Here is a 16,233-nt window from a genome sequence, read left to right on the forward strand (position 1 = left end):
TTTTTTTTTTTGCCCTGAGCGAAACCTGGCAGGTTTAAAAAGTTATCAGTAAGTAAAATGATTATCTGTAGTAAAAAAAAAATAGGGACTGTCTAATGAGTAAAATAAATGTAGTTGCGTTAAAGGCAAAATATTTCCCCAGGATTTTAGAAACAAACTAACTAAAATTACATAAATACATCGTATTTTTTATGTTTATAAAAAAATACGAGAACAAATATCTGACCAAAATTTACATTACTAACATTACTACTATTAACATTACGTCAAAGACAGCCAAAGAAAAAAAAACACTTAAATCACGTTTCTTTAACTTTTCTCGCGATGTTCTGGGAGCTTTGCTGTATACAATCCCAGCTGCTATCTAAGCTAAAGCTAAATTAGCTGCTACTTATTGATTGCAATGTAGTCAAGTTCACACCAAGTATCAGTGAAGGGGCTTCACGGGTGGTTGGGATATGGAGTTAAGAAATATCAAGGACCAGGTAGTAAATACAGCTTTTTCTGAACTTAACATTAAATAACCTGTCGGTTCTCACAACTGCAATCAGCTGGCTAGTCATGTTAGCGGCGTGACGAGCAAAGTTTTCTGCAAGGATGGCTAATGTCACAGACTCCTCACCCCGTAAAGATACATGTAGTTTAAGCTGGAGTTTCTGTAGAGTTAGATGTCTAATGCATTAATTTTGCAATGTACTTAGAAACTGTATCATTATGATCATTGGTATTCCTGTAAATACAGTTGAAAACCCACAAAAATTATTGTAAATATACATTTCACATATATTTGTCGTTTGTACAGTGGTTAGATTTGATTAGTCCACACTTAATTATGTGCCACTGCATTCTGAATATTCCCAGTAGGAAGAAAATGGATGTGTGGGTGGACGTGCTTGAGACAGTTCAGTTTCTTTTTCTTTAGTGACATGTGACAAATTAAAATGCTTGTTGTTTTTTCTTCGGTTGTCTTTGAAGCAGGCTTCATAAGTCTAATTATACTTTTTACGAAAGTCAACTGAGTCATTGTAATCTTTCCTGTACAGTGCATAACAAATTTATTACACCAACTGTCATAAAAACAAGAAAACACAGATATAGTTTTAGAAATCTGTCAAAATAATTATGTAGTTGGTCATTAGGCAGATAAACTGAATTCACATTTTTCTACCTAAATTTGAGCCTGCACATTTATCTGAGAAGCCAGATAGGTCATTCAACAACTAAAACAAAATTTTCCATTTTGGAATAACTTAATTAATAATTAAATTAAATAACTTTAATTTGGTATCTTAATCAAAAACTAATGATGTGCTTTACAATTTTTTCAGCTTTTTTGTAAAAAAGTAAATTTGAAACTTTGTGGGTAACCACATTACTTATATTTTAGCGTTAAAAATATAGCTTTGATGAAAGAGGTTGTGCATGTATGTATTTATGTCCCTGTAGTTTTTGATTTTCATGTTGAATTGGTCCTATATGTATATGTCTACAAAAAAGTTGTTTGATTTACCTGTACTAATTTTTCTTTCAGTCCCCATTGGTCCAGGCCATATTCAGCCGGAACACAGAAGATGTGACATTTTTACTGAACCACAAAGAAGATGTCAACTCACTGGTAGTGTTACTCAGTTTTAATTCAGGAGTTGTGTTACAAATTACAACATGCTGAAGGCTACTTGCGATTGCACATTAAATTTGTATTTAGACTATAATTTTATATATTTTTTTAAATCTCAGGACCAAGAACAAAGCACACCACTACATGCTGCTGCTTATATGGGCGATGTCATTGTTATGGACCTACTTATTAGTTCAGGTAAAAGACAAAAAAAATTGTGTGGTTGTAAGAACAAAATATTTGTTGTAATGACTGATATAAATTAGTCGTATGCAAAAGAACTGTAATACCTCAAAACTGCACAAGCAATAAAACCTAGTTTTGCTTTTTTGTGCTCTCTTACAGGTGCAAATGTCAACGCCAAGGACCAGGGGTTGCTGACTCCTTTACACCGAGCAGCTGCCTCAAGAAATGAAGTAAATTACTATTGTCAAATGGATTTTAAAAAGTCAGTGACAGTTAGCTCTTAATGTTAGACTTATCCTTTTATTTTGTTTTTCCTGTCAGAGGGCTGTGGAGCTATTGCTGAAACACAAAGTAGAGGTTAATGCACGGGACAAGTTCTGGCATACACCCCTGCACATGGCAGCTGCAAACTGGGCTACAGGTTGTGCCAAAGCCCTGATACCACATGTTTGCAGCCTGGATGTAACTGACAAGGCAGGAAGGACACCGCTACATCATGCAGCGCACAGTGGTCATGGGGAGGTAAGCTGAAGAGTCTTCTTACTGACGTTTAACTATTTTAAAACTATTAAAAGCTATCTTTTTATTTGGTGTTTTTTAATAGGTAACATTTATGATATTTTATATTATTATATATAACATTTTACATTGATTTCCATTAGGAAAGTGAATGATACGTTTCTGGGGTTTGGGTAATTGTTGCAGCACGTTTAAAAAAAATTATCTGTTAGGTTGTATTCATCAGCATAGATGAGTTTACATAGATGAAGTGGCTACATCCTGATATTGTGCCTTTAACAGATGGTGAACGTGTTCCTGCGTAAAGGTGCAAATGCATGTGCCAAGGACAAGAAGGAAAGGCAAGCAGTCCACTGGGCTGCATCCCTCGGTGAGTAGAGACGCTCCTAACAGACACAAATGTATCTTGAATGTAATTTTCTTTTATGAGTTTTAAAGAATAACAGAAGTCTTCTAGTAACTAACAGTATGTACAAACTGGAAGGGATTGGCCTTGACCTTAACAGTGGGATGCTTTTGGGATAAAATAACACTTTCTGTTGTCATCACCAGTGTATGTTTTGTGCTTGGCTGAAAACACAATTGTAAGTGTGCAAGAGTCCTTTAACAGAAAGGAGAGGTCAGAGGTTTAAATGTGAGATATTTTAAATCTTTATACAGTAGTTTCTATATGTTGACAATACACACCACACTTGTAACAATCATAGTTTCTAAGTTACAAGTCTTTCTGTCAACTTTCGACCAGTAAATTATTCAGTTGACCTTGAAGTTTTATCAGAATTCATTCAAAACTTTTCTTGTTTATAGACAAGATAACACACATGCATTCAAATGCTACCAAACACATAACCAGTGTATTCAAATGAGACCAGCTGTTGGCCAGACTGTGTGCCGTTTAATCCAGCTGTGTAACTAGCAAGTGTTGAGATGTACTAGCGTCACAAATATTTGTAGTAAATATGAATCTCTCGCTCTTGTTTTTTTCTTTTTTTTTTCTAAGGACATTTGGAGGTTGTGAAGCTGCTGTTGTCTCACAGTGGAGATGTGATGTGCAAAGACAAGCGTGGTTACACTCCACTCCACGTTGCAGCTGCCGGCGGACATTTAGACGTAGTCAAATATCTGCTGAGACTGGGGGTGGAGGTAAAGTCTACTGTGGTTGGGATACATTGCTTTTCCCACAATATATCCTCCGAAGAACCGAAGACAAAAAAGTATCTTTCAGTTTAACTTTTTGTTGTGATTTGCTGCTTCTTTGGCGCTAAAAGAGGCCATGAGATGTCAATGAAAAGCCCAGGATGTCCTCTGTTCAGCACATCAGGACTTAGTAGGTTAGCTTAAATAAATCAAAAGATAATCAAAACAAATTTCCATTACAGAGGAATAAAAGAATAAGCTGGATCTCAGGAGGATATAGTTGGTATTTTTTTAATGTTTGGTTTATTATGTGCAGGACAAAAAGTTTTAAATATGTTTAAGCTTTCTGCTGAGTTTCTTTTTCAGAATTAAGATATTGAGACACTTTCTGCTCAATTTTAAACCCCAAACCAGACAGTCAGTGGTAATAAATGGTTTGATAAAAGGTGAGGCATAAATAACTTGTGTTGTGTGGAGCTCCAGGATTGGCTTTATGTTGTTTTCCAGGCTGTACCAACACTTATGCTGCTGCATTGTGAGTGAATCCAAAATAGATGCATAAATTCAGTACTTGCCCCCTTCCTGATTTCCTTTTTTTTTCTTTGCACATATGTCACACTTACATGTTTCAGATCATCAAATTTTTTAATTAGACAGAATTAAACAGAAATAACCAAGGTAAATACAAAATGTAGTTTTTAAATAATGATTTCATTTATGAAGAAACAAAAAACTATTCAAACCTACCTGGCCCTGTTTGAAAAAGTTAATGCCCGCCCTTGTTGCACTATGAAATAACTGAATAATCATGTTTTTTTGGAAAGCTGAGTTCAAGTTCATTACTGCACCCAGACCTAATTAGTGCCAGACCCACTGAATCAAGTCACTTAAATGGAACCTGTCTCACAAAGTGAAACAGGCTAAAAGATCTCAAAAAGAAAGGCATCATGCAGCGAGCTAAAGAAACTCAACAACTGATGACAAGTCTGGAAAGAGTTAACATTTCCATTTTTAGCCATTTATAAATGGCTATAATAGTGTTTTTCACACAGGGCCAAGTAGATTTGGATACCTTTTCCGCTTAATAAATTAAATCATAATTTAAAGACTGCAGTTTGTATTTACTCAGGTTATCTGTCTAATATTACATTTTTTGATGATCTGAAATATGAAATCTGGAAGGGGGCAAATACTTCTTTACATTTTTTATTTCTTTTTTAAAACCTCACATATAATGATCTACGTCAGCCGCCCACTGATATAATCTGCAGTATTTCTTGGGCATATGGCTCTTGTTATTTACAGCAAACTGTTTTATACTCCATTGGTTTATGTATTTGTCTATATATTTTGATATCTGCTTCCAGATTGATGAGCCCAACATTTTTGGGAACACAGCGCTCCACATGGCCTGTCACACAGGGCAAGACACTGTGGCCACTGAACTGGTGAACAGTGGCGCCAGCATCAACCAACCCAACTACAACGGCAACACACCATTACATCTGGCAGCTGCCTCCTCCAGCGGGGTGTTGTGTCTTGAGCTCCTAGTCAACAATGGTGCTGATGTCAGCGTACAGGTTAAAAGGATGATAAATAAGAAAATAATCATCTATTGGTTGAGGGGATAATTGGCTGGAAGACTGAATGTTTTCTTTTTGTCTAATAAACAGAATAAGAAAGACATGAGCCCTTTACATATGGCTGCAATGCACGGACGCTTCACTGGCTCGCAGATTCTCATCCAAAATGGTAACAAAGTGCAAAATTTTGTGTAATGTGACTGATAATGAAAAGGGTTCTTAAAATATCTAAGCTCGAGAGACACCTATCCACGCATTTTTTTTCCCTCCCACTTACACAGGGGGAGAGATCGATTGTGTTGACAGTAATGGAAACGCTCCTCTTCATGTTGCTGCCAGACATGGTCAGGAGCTGCTGGTCAGTACTCTGCTGACAAACGGTGCTGATAAAGGCAGGTAGGTCTGTGAGTCATTGTTCAGTTGTATAAAATGTATTCAAAATTATGACATCCTTGCCTCCTCGCAACCCCCTTGCAGTGACTCTGTCGCTGTCAAGTAGCTTTCCAACTTGGCACATACTTACCAAACGTAACAATGTCATCATCTCTGCAGACAAGGAATTAATGGGATGCTTCCACTGCATTTGGCGGCGCTCTACGGCTTTCCAGACTGTTGTCGCAAGTTACTGTCTAACGGTGAGAATCTGTTTTGAGTCACCCCGTTTCAGAATCACATTTCTTTCTTGTTACATTTTAATTACTAACACCAGCTCGTTTCTGTTGTTCGTCTTTGTTCAGGCCAGTTTTACAACATGGCGCCAATGCTGACGAATGACCAAAGTGTGGGGTTCAACATAAACATGTTAGATGATCATGGAAGGACGTGCCTGCATGCAGCTGCATCTGGAGGGTGAGTGGTGCAGACTCTAAGTAAATGCTTTTAATAGCTGGCACAATTTTGTCCTCGTGCACTTGTAAATAGAAGTCTGAATTATAAGTGCATCCATGTATGACAAGTATTATTAGTCATCAGTAGCTGTGTAAATTTCAGAACATAGTAATGTTGTGAATTTTCTGTGTTGTTCAGCCACAACACAGAGGTCAGTCGGCGATACACTACGAATGTCAAAGGAGGGTAAAACTATTGTAAAGATCGTAATGCCAATTATTTGTTGTGTTGTTTTCCGAGTCATAAGGTTTGAGGCAGAAATAAATCAACAGAAAATGAGCTTAAATGATAAACTTCAGAAATATTTGTGAGCTATGCACTGCACTTGTGAGACACTTGGTTCTCAGTTGAAGTCTTTATTTTTTTTATTTTGCAGGAATGTCGAGTGTGTTAATTTGCTGTTAAGCAGCGGTGCTGAGCTGGATATAAAAGACAATTTGGGAAGGTAAGCAGTCCTGAATGGCTGGAGGTAAGAACTGAACTTTGGTGTTACCTGATGTGTCCTGTTTTGCTTTGCAGATCTCCTCTGCACTACGCTGCAGCAAATGGGAACAGCCAGTGCACCATCTCCCTGGTGAGAGCTGGTGCAGATGTCAATGAGCTGGATCTGACGGGCTGCAACCCCCTGCACTATGCTGCTGCTTCACACACCTTCTCTGGGTAAGAGTCTTTACTGACATTTTAAATTTGCACATTTCACTCAACAACATGAAAGCATGGATCCATCCTACCTTGTATAAATCGTTCAGGCTGCTGATGGTGGTGTAACGTGTGGCAGAATTTTCTTGACTCGCTTTGGACCATTTTGCACCAATTAATATTTTTTAAACACCACAGCCTACATGAGTATAGCTCCTGACGATGTTTACATTATACTCATCTTCTGATGGCTCCTTCCAGCAAGATAAAACAATCTGTGACAAAGCTTGAAATCTGGTTTCCTGAACATGACAATGAGTTCACTGCACTCAGACGACTTCCAGTAAAGCACCTTTGGAGTGTGGTGGAACGAGAGATGCTCACTGTGGATGTGCAGGCGACAAATCAGCAGCAACTGTGTGATGCTGTTATGGACCAATATGAGGAATGTTTCCGGCACTTTGTTGAAGTAGCTTAAAAAGTGCTCATCTTTTTTTCCACAGAGGGGGTCCAAACTCTGACGCAGACGTCAACGTGGAAAAGCAACATGAAGCCTCTCTGTAAGTCATATACGTCACATTTATATATTATACTGTTTGTGCTTTACCATGCAGAATCTAGAGTAATTATCATTTTAAATTAAAATTACACAGACAATTGGAGGTAGTTTGGGTAACTTTTAGTAATGTTCTTTATCAGGAATTATTTAAAGAGTTGATAGGAACAAAATCAGAGGACAGAAAAATGACTTTAATGGAACTTGACGTTAGTTCATAAAGACACAGACTTGTACATTAACGTACATTAAACTCTTGTAAAGTTTAAGTGTTGAGACTGTGAACTTGTTTCGTTCAGGTGTTTAGACTACTTGCTTGACAACGGGGCGAACCCAACTCTGAAGAACAGCAAGGGATACAGTGCCGTTCACTATGCAGCTGCTTATGGGAACAAACAGCATTTAGAGCTGGTCAGTGGTGTCTTCTCATTTTTCATTTAGTTCATACATTTTCTTTTTAACTGACTGCAATCTGGACCTATTTGGAATTCTGTTACTTTTCCAGCTCTTGGAAATTTCTTTCAACTGTCTTGAGGAGGCTGAAAGTAATGTTCCAGTCAGCCCTTTGCACTTAGCTGTGAGTATAAAGTAAAAACCTTGAAAATTATGCAACTAGCAGAGGTCCTGCTAGTTTACATGCTTTCAACTGTATTGTCTTCATGCATTTTGTCACTGCAGGCATATTTTGGCCACTGTGAAGCTCTGCGTTTGCTTTGTGAGACATTAGTGAGTCTGGATGTGCGGGACATTGAAGGCCAAACTGCCCTCCACCTCGCTGCTCAGAAGGGCTTCTCCCCATGTGTAGAAGTACTGTTGAAACATCAAGCCTCCTACACACTGAAGGAGCACAAGCACAAGTGGACAGCTCTTCACACTGCAGGTGTGTGCATCTCAGTACATATTTGTGCCCATACAATAATGCTTAAGTGTGTTTATCTTGTATTTTTTAGTGCCCCATTGATGGATTTGGGTTGATTTTGTTCTGAAAGTAAACAATGCAGCTTTTTGGTTAAGATTTGTTTTTTTCTTTTAAACTTATGTTTTTATCTTTGTGTCCCTTCTGCTCGAGCAGCTGCTGAGGGCCAAGTGGACTGTATCCTCCTGTTAGTTAACATGGAACAAAGTGCTGACATCATTGACAGCCCAGACACACAGGGACAGTGAGTCACTTTGCATCTTTTAATTTGTGTTCGGTGTATTTATTTATTTATTAGTCACGTAAACATGGTTATTTGTGGGCGATTTTAATTATTTATTGTGACATGACACTTATAAAGTAAATAGTCTTCAGCAGTGTGTCTCATGGTCCAACCAGATTAAATTTTCATTAAACTGATACTGATTGCGTGATAACAAGGTAAGCGCAGAAAGGAACAGATTTTATCAGGCATTAAAGCAACGGTTGTGTATATTGATAATAAATTGTCTTTTAAGGTAGTAAAATAAAATAAGAAGATAAACAATTAAGTATTGAACATCTACGAGAAACCGCAAAAGGATGCAAATAACCATGAGGGATTTATGCTTCTGTGAAAAGCTGAAGCAAAAGTCATCGTGTCATGCAGTCTGAGGCTATTGTGATTGGCCTGTTTCTTACCGTCGATTCCTCCTGTGCATTTCTGGCTACTTTTTTGCAAAAACTACTGGAACATATGTGAGGGAATGTAAAAAGAAGTGAAAAACTCGAGTGTCAAATATGATTAGCTTTCGTTGAAAAAACAAAAAACCACGGGAACACAATGTGTCTGAGTGTGTTCGCTCAGACACCATATGAGCGAAAATAACTTGAAACACAACTTTCTTTCTTTTTTTTTATTTTTATAAAGCTCTGACTTGTATTATGAGTATGAGTCTGTGGTCTGAAAGAGAGTCCTGTAACTCTGTCTGCAAAATATAGTATATAATGACCAATGTTGGGCAATTAATTATATAGTTACTTCTTCAAAAAAGTTACTGAGTTTTGCAAACAGCAAAGTTTTTTTTGCAGCTGTTTACCTAAAAATGCTGCCAAGGCATTTTTTTTTAAAATAAACATTTCAAACTATTTACAGAACAATCAGCTGTTCTGCATCAAATCTGATGCCACACAAATGATTTGTGCCACTCCAAAAAATTATTTCTATCCACTATAATAAAAAGGAGAACAACAGGCTGATACCTGCAGGCCTGACAACAGGAGATGTATCACTTCTGTAACACCTGTAGCACTCAGCAGTCGCCTCATTGTTCTGTTGTTTTTCTGGCGTTGTTTTCGCTCACAGGCGGAGAGCGCTTTCAAGCATTTTCCTTATAAGATGCCGTTTTTACTGTTTCTTCCCGCAGTAAATATAAACAACGATAGTATTCAGGAAGAAAACCAAACATTGCAGATAATATTTATCATAACTCTGGTTTTACGTGGCCTATCAACACAATTTAAAAACTGGTATAAAGTCCACACTTTTTCCGTCAATTGTTCTGTCAGTCCTGCTCACATCTCCAATGGTTGTACACGTCATTAACGTGGCTTCACTCCTCATCAGCCGCTTTGCTAGCTAAAACACCGGTGTCGGCACATAAGGACGCTGTCATAGCCTGTCAACGACGTTGATTAGCTGCGTATATACGAATGTGAATCGCGTTATTGGCTGGACTATGGGATAAGGTGGTATCGTTGTAATCCCATACTGGAGCAGCCAGTCACTCACTGACTAACACTGCAAAACAGAATTGTTAAAGTATTAATTTCATTTCAGGTTAGATTTTTTTTTGTGCGCAACGCAGATTTTCTGTGCGCAGAGACCGTGCCAGCAGTGCGCAATTGTGCACGTGCGCAGCTTAGAGGGAACATTGATCCCCACAAGGAGTGAAGACCTGTGAGGAGAAAATAGTCCCAGTATTGTGTTAGTTTTTATTGGGCTGGCACTGATTATAAAACAGCCTCTTAGGTTCTACAAAGATTCACCACATGAGTCTTAGGCTACGTTCACACTGCAGGTCTCAATGCTCAATTCCAATTTTTTGATCAAATACGATATTTTTGTCTGCTTGTTCACACTACAAATAAAATGCGACAGCAAACGCGCTCTAGTGTCAACCCTCAAAGTGGCCGCATGCGCAAAAGAAGACGTCACACACAACGCGCTCTGTTTAGACCCAGAGCAAACTATATTGTTTGACTCATGGCCGTTAATATAAAGACTTCGGACTTTACGTTTCCCAATTTTTGCTTTAAGTTATTTTGTTATTTACATAATAATGTAAATAACCTAATAATTATCCTTATTGCTGTTTTAGAGGAGCGGTGTTTCAAAGGATAGTTGCAGATTTCTGTCAGAATCTGCAGATTATACAGTATAAATAAAATGTTCATGTTTCTCCAACGTTGTCTTCCCAACAGTTTCACTGACATCTACACTGGATGGCCAGGAAGCGTTCACGATGTCTTCTCGGGCGCTTCTCCGGAGCTGATAATTGGCGCCTTGTCTTGTGTCAGTGACGTAAAAGACAGATTTAATGCGAATTGACCATTCAAACAGCAGTCGCTTTCTAAAACATCGGATATGTATCGGATTCAGTACCACATATGAAAGTGACCCAGATCAGATTTGAAAATATCGGATTTGTGCCGTTCACACTGTCATACCATGATCGGATTTGGGTCGCATAGGGTCAAAAAAATGGGATTTGATGCGCTTTCGCCTGCAGTGTGAACGTAGCCTAAATCAGCAGATAGTTGAAGTGACAGAATCATGCCTACAACTGAATTCTGCTTGTTGTACAGGACGGCTCTCATGCTGGCAGCTCTCGGTTGCCACACCGACTGTGTCCACATACTGCTGGAGAAAAATGCAAAGCCTGATGCTGCAGACAAACAAGGCTTCACTGCTTTACACCGAGCTGTGAGTGTGTGCATGTCGCACGTCACTTCTTTTCATTGCACTCAATAATTATTGCAAATAGAAGATTATACCTTTACCACCACCCTCGTGCCTCCTGTCACATGATATCTTGTGTACTCATCCTGCAGGTCATAATGGGCAGTGAGGAGTGTGTGTCTGCTCTGCTGGAACATGGAGCTTCTGCTCTGTGCCGAGACTCTAGGGGGAGGACCCCGCTGCACCTCGCAGCATCCTGTGGTCACACGGAGCTGCTCCGCTCTTTGCTAAAGGCTGCAAAGAAAGCTGACCCTCTGGACTCCATGCTGGACTACAAAGGCTACACACCCACTCACTGGGCTGCCTACCATGGTGAGACATCAGAGCAGCACTTCATGTCAAATGAGCAGTTTATAATTAAGCCGTTTTAACACAATAGACCTGCCTGTTCATACATCATTTTTGTGTATCATGAGACACTGCGTTTTATTGTGCATTAAGTCATTTAAATAAAAATGTAAACATCAATTATGTCTCTATTTGTTTCCAACCTTTCTTAGGTCATGACGGATGTTTATGCATTTTACTTGAAAACAAACTTTTTAGCATCCAGGAAGGAAGTCTCTTCACCCCATTGCACTGTGCTCTGTGAGTTATTATGTGCGCACACATGCTTTTTAGAAGTCAGCTTAAATAAATTTAGTGTAGTTCTTCACATTTTAAACACCTCTGTTTGCCACATGCAGAGTTAAAGGGCACGAAGCTGCAGCAGACCTTCTAGTGAAGACTTTTGGCCCTCAAATTGTCAGCATTAGTGACGCCAAAGGAAGGTAGGTAACTTTCATTCAGACGGTTTCATACAACACAGCCAGCAGGTGTCAGTAAAGTTAATGTAATAGTTTTAGGTTTATTTTACATGTGGCATACATTTCCCAGCAGTCATAATACACTGCTCATATTATTTTTTATGATTGCTACTCATTTAAAAGTGGCCTAATTTGAAATGTACAGTGTGATTTATTTATTTTTTCTCTATATTACATAAACAGGCTCTACTCGGGCTACTACTAAAGCTACAAGTTATTTTGTATGATTCGGTTTTAATGGATTTTTTTGCATCACCTTTCCCAAACTGGACAGTGTTTTCTCCTTCGTGGGCTGTGAACATTTCTGCTCATCTAGTATTTTGATGTGTTCCTTGCTTGAGTTCAGGACCCCACTGCATGCTGCTGCATATTCAGGGAACGTTGCTGGGCTGCAGCTGGTTGTGGCCCAGGGAGCACAGGTTAATGCTGTGGACCACTGTGGATGCTCTGCTCTGATGGTTGCTGCTGCCTGTGGACAGACCAGAGCTGTTGGTATGTGTGAAACAAGGAAGTCCTTTGAAATGTTTTTGTTTCTTTCTGCACCTGGAAACCTTTAAAAACTATCTAGACTATTTAGAGCTGGAGAGCTTCTTTTCTCACATCCCTCAGTGATGGTTTCTTTTAATAAACCACTTTGTTCCACTGTTGCACTGTCATGTGAAAACACCAACCAACAGCTTGAGGTGTAGTAGTCTGGGTTTGTTGATGTTTACTTCCTGTATTTCAGAGTTCTTGCTGAACAAGGCGACCCCAGACCTGACCCTGGTGGATTTCAATAACAACACAGCCCTTCACTTAGCCTGCAGCAAGGTCCCATACACACAAACAAATGGGTGCACTAAATGCATGCAGTGTCACACAAATAGTTGCATGAGTGTAGCAGGAGATCAGTTTAACATCCGTCACAGAAGGTGATTAGAAATGTAATGCATGAAAATCAAGTTTAATATGTATCATAACTGTTGTTTGTCGGCCTGTCTGGAGTATAATTCTGATTTAATTTGAACTAATTCTAATAGTAGTTTTTCTTATATGAAACCTGCATATGCATGGCTCATAATACTAAGTACTTGTTTTGAATTTCAGTGAATAAAGCGGATGGTTTTAACAACATTAACATGCTTTATTCTGCAGGGTCATGAGATGTGTGCCTTGTTAATCCTGGGAGAGATCACCGATTCCTCACTCATAAATGCAAGAAACAACGCTCTCCAAATGTGAGTTGTCTTGACGTAGCAGTCAGCTGATCTCCATAAACAGTTATCTGCAGAGACACAAGAAGGTTTCTGGTTTCTGTTTGTTGTCCAAGTATTATTGGCTGGCCACACTGGAAGCCCAGAAACATATAATCATGGTAAAAAGAAAATACACCTTCCCTGACAAAATAAAAAAATAGTCTTATCCTTAGCAGGTCTTCAAGCAGCAAAGTGCACTCTTACTGCTTCCAGGTGCTGCTAATCAAATAAAATTGATTAACTGCTTCTCAGCAAGCATGAGCAGCTCTATAAAAGGGAAGGTTTTGGCAGTTTTGCCAGTCTGGAGCATTCAGTTGTGTGTTAACACGATGTCATGCCTTGTTCTGCAGACAAAGAGAAAATGTGACAAATCTGAATGTCTGTTCTGAAAAACATAAATCTCACTGTAGTTTAATCTGTCCTCAGTGCACTGTAGTCAGACCTTTTATTCTCATGCAGGCCGCTTCACATTGCAGCAAGGAAAGGTCTGGCGACTGTTGTGCAGGTGTTACTGAGCAGAGGAGCAGCAGTCATGGCTGTAGATGAGGAAGGTAGGTTGGGATTATATTTCTGTGATAAGAATACCAAAGCAGGTATGTTCAACCTGCGGAGGATTGTGTGGGTTACTGATTTGCCTTTTTATCCTCTGCAGGCCACACGCCAGCTCTGGCCTGTGCCCCGAACAAAAACGTAGCAGAGTGTCTGGCCCTCATCCTTTCCACCATGAAGCCTTTCCCTCCCAGAGAGGCTGGTCCTAACACAGCCTCCCACTTCAGCCCCATCCTGAAGAACTGCACTATCGCTGCCTCCTGCGGGGCCAGTGGAAACCTGTGCCATGCCTGAGCACAGGACCAAATTCACACTGTCAGTCAGTGTTAGCCTGTAAGCCACTTTTGTGACAAAAATGCAGCTTCATCCCAGCGTAACCCAAAGTCACCATGAACACCTGTGGTCATGCATAGCTTTTTGTCTCTCGTGTCATGGCATTTCTATACATGACAGCATATGCTTGCTCGCCAGTAGCATAAAACCTAGTCTTACTCTAATATTAGCTTTCACATTATTCTCTCTATTAAGAGTGTAGTTATTTTAATGAAGTACTAATCTTTAGATATGAATGGAAGGTTTAAAATAAGCACACAACACAAGCCTCCCCACCTGAACCTCATCCACTATCAGTATTTACTTTTATTTAAGCAACATAATCTCAAAACTCCATGTTTGTCTTCAGTTGATACGAGTGCACAGATGCTCAGGTGTTTAGTGTCTGTGTGTGTGCGTGTGTGTTTGGCTTAGTTTTCATATTACTAGATGCTGCTTCTAAATATAAATATTTTAATATATCTAACAGGTGCTGTAAACCTTTTATGCAATTAATAGCACTATTTTCTTATCCTACGCACGGTGTAGCAAACACTACACTGATAAAAAGCCACCTATTATTCTGATATTATCATGATTTAAAACTTCAGTTAGCCTACCAGCCATAAGCATGTTTATAGTTTAAATGAGAATTTAACAACTTTAGTGTATATAGCACTCTTAAAATGAAGTTAACCTTGAAAATCCCAAATTATTGGATTAACCTCAGGTCAGTGTGTACTGTAATCCCGGTGCAATAACAAGCACTGCTCAGACTGGATGTTACATACTCGTATAAACTATGAGTAAAGTATATCAGTTCAATAATCCAGACAGAGAAATGTCAAATAAATAATCAACGCATTAGTTGCTGTGAACACTTTAAATACATTTAAAAAATTTCACAAGGCTTTAAATGTCGAGTAGAAATGGTAATTGTTGAATTAATTTCGAGTCCCAAAGCATCTTTGAATTATTTTTTCTCATAAACGTTTAAAGACCCAAAGATGATTATAATCTATCACAAACACACACATTTGAGAAGTTGGAATTAACAGATACCCAGCTTGTTTTTTTGTTTGTTTTAATGACATGCTGTATTATCAAAATTCGTGTTTGATTTAATCAGTAAAGCATGAACAGTTAGGTGAGTTATAAGGGGTTTTGTTTTTTTCTATACAAGATCTCAGTGGGGAAGAAACCCAGAGTCACAGCACATGTTCAGGAGCTAGCGTTGATCTGTTCCTGTTAAACATTTGCAAACTTTTGTCATTGTTATAAAGAAAATTGGTGACGACAAATTAATTTAGATACATAAAATTATCTGTGCTGCTACAAACAAGCCTCACTGCCTCTCTCTTTAAAGATCAAACTTTTTATAAATAGTGTTGTGCATCAAATGTTTGCCTCTTTTTTTTTTTAAGTCGAAGTCAAAGGCCAGACCTGCAGCTCAGCTGATGCCATTTATCCAAAAGATATTTTCTTCCTAGTTATAGCCGCTGTGTTTTCTTAAAATGCCTTTAAACTATTTGCACTCTGACATCAAAGTTTACAATTTAATGAGGGCATCTTTCCTAGGGTTATGGTGTTGTGTTTGGAGAAAAAAATAGGGAGAAAAAAATCTGTTAGGCATTTCTAAACACAATGTGTAATGAAATGTTGTGAATAACTTCAGGAATTTCCCTGTTGCAGCGTTTCATGTGAGCAAACTGTGTCTTCCGTACAAGTTACTCAAATTTGAGGATGTCACAGCTTGAAAGTGTGGTTTGGTTGTGGCTGGCATTCATAATAGGCCGGAATAAATGAATCACCACCATCTGAAGAAGTCTTGCTGTCTTTATTTTATTATTTCAAAATCTTATTAGAGTTTGATAAACGGAAGCACCGATCTGGGCTCATCGTCTTGTCTGCACCCTTGTGTTCTTCCTTAGAGATGATGCCCGCTGTGTAAGGAAACAGATTTTTGTGCTGGCTCGATTCATTTTTGTCAACGAAACTTTGAATACATCAGATTAGATTTATATGAAAATCTTTTTAATTTTGGTTTTCAGTTCAGTTAGTTTCTTGAATGAATTTGCTTGTTACCCTTTTATTGTATTAAATATTACTTTTAGTTTTGTTTATTTGTTATAGCCTGATCTTTAGCTAATCTGGAGCTGTGTGTTACACTATTCCTCTCTCACACCAACCCTCTAAATGGTCTCCATGAATCTTGTATTTAGAGCCAAAATTTGAAATTTGTGATTAAGTCGAAATGTTATGATACCTAGTGGGACATTTTGAGGTAA

The 16,233-nt window shown here is 38.6% G+C and overlaps 1 protein-coding gene across 2 annotated transcripts; it reads left to right on the plus strand.

The window, feature by feature from the left end:
- The first annotated feature begins 6 nt into the window (after positions 1–6).
- ankrd52b (ankyrin repeat domain 52b) lies at positions 7–15,770 on the plus strand. Of its 2 annotated transcripts, none has more exons than XM_085406310.1 (28): positions 7–48; positions 1,532–1,615; positions 1,738–1,816; positions 1,964–2,034; positions 2,126–2,326; positions 2,606–2,693; positions 3,324–3,466; positions 4,828–5,040; positions 5,134–5,212; positions 5,325–5,439; positions 5,596–5,678; positions 5,781–5,892; positions 6,308–6,376; positions 6,451–6,591; positions 7,074–7,130; positions 7,426–7,537; positions 7,632–7,703; positions 7,805–8,006; positions 8,199–8,286; positions 10,890–11,007; positions 11,136–11,355; positions 11,544–11,631; positions 11,730–11,813; positions 12,196–12,341; positions 12,577–12,659; positions 12,984–13,066; positions 13,544–13,635; positions 13,737–15,770. In XM_085406310.1, exons 3-28 carry the CDS (start codon positions 1,777–1,779, stop codon positions 13,925–13,927), a joined length of 2,991 nt encoding a protein of 996 aa, XP_085262436.1. In that variant the 5' UTR covers positions 7–48; positions 1,532–1,615; positions 1,738–1,776; the 3' UTR covers positions 13,928–15,770. The 2 variants fall into 2 exon arrangements, with proteins under 2 accessions (XP_085262436.1, XP_085262435.1); XM_085406309.1 differs by lacking the exon at positions 7–48 and adding an exon at positions 336–485.
- Positions 15,771–16,233: the final 463 nt, after the last annotated feature.

The sequence above is a fragment of the Rhamphochromis longiceps genome, linkage group LG5 (genome assembly GCF_057381845.1).
Source record: "Rhamphochromis longiceps isolate RC_006_pf linkage group LG5, R_longiceps_female_GT1.1, whole genome shotgun sequence".
NCBI classification, from domain to species: Eukaryota; Metazoa; Chordata; class Actinopteri; order Cichliformes; family Cichlidae; genus Rhamphochromis; species Rhamphochromis longiceps.

Bases quoted from the DNA above. Each gene is read 5' to 3' on its own strand.
- ankrd52b (XM_085406309.1), top strand. From the start codon at position 459: ATGGAGTTAAGAAATATCAAGGACCAG. The intron at 5,041-5,133 runs GTTAAAAGGATG...TCTAATAAACAG, and splicing joins GTGCTGATGTCAGCGTACAG to AATAAGAAAGACATGAGCCC. The intron at 13,067-13,543 runs GTGAGTTGTCTT...ATTCTCATGCAG, and splicing joins AGAAACAACGCTCTCCAAAT to GCCGCTTCACATTGCAGCAA.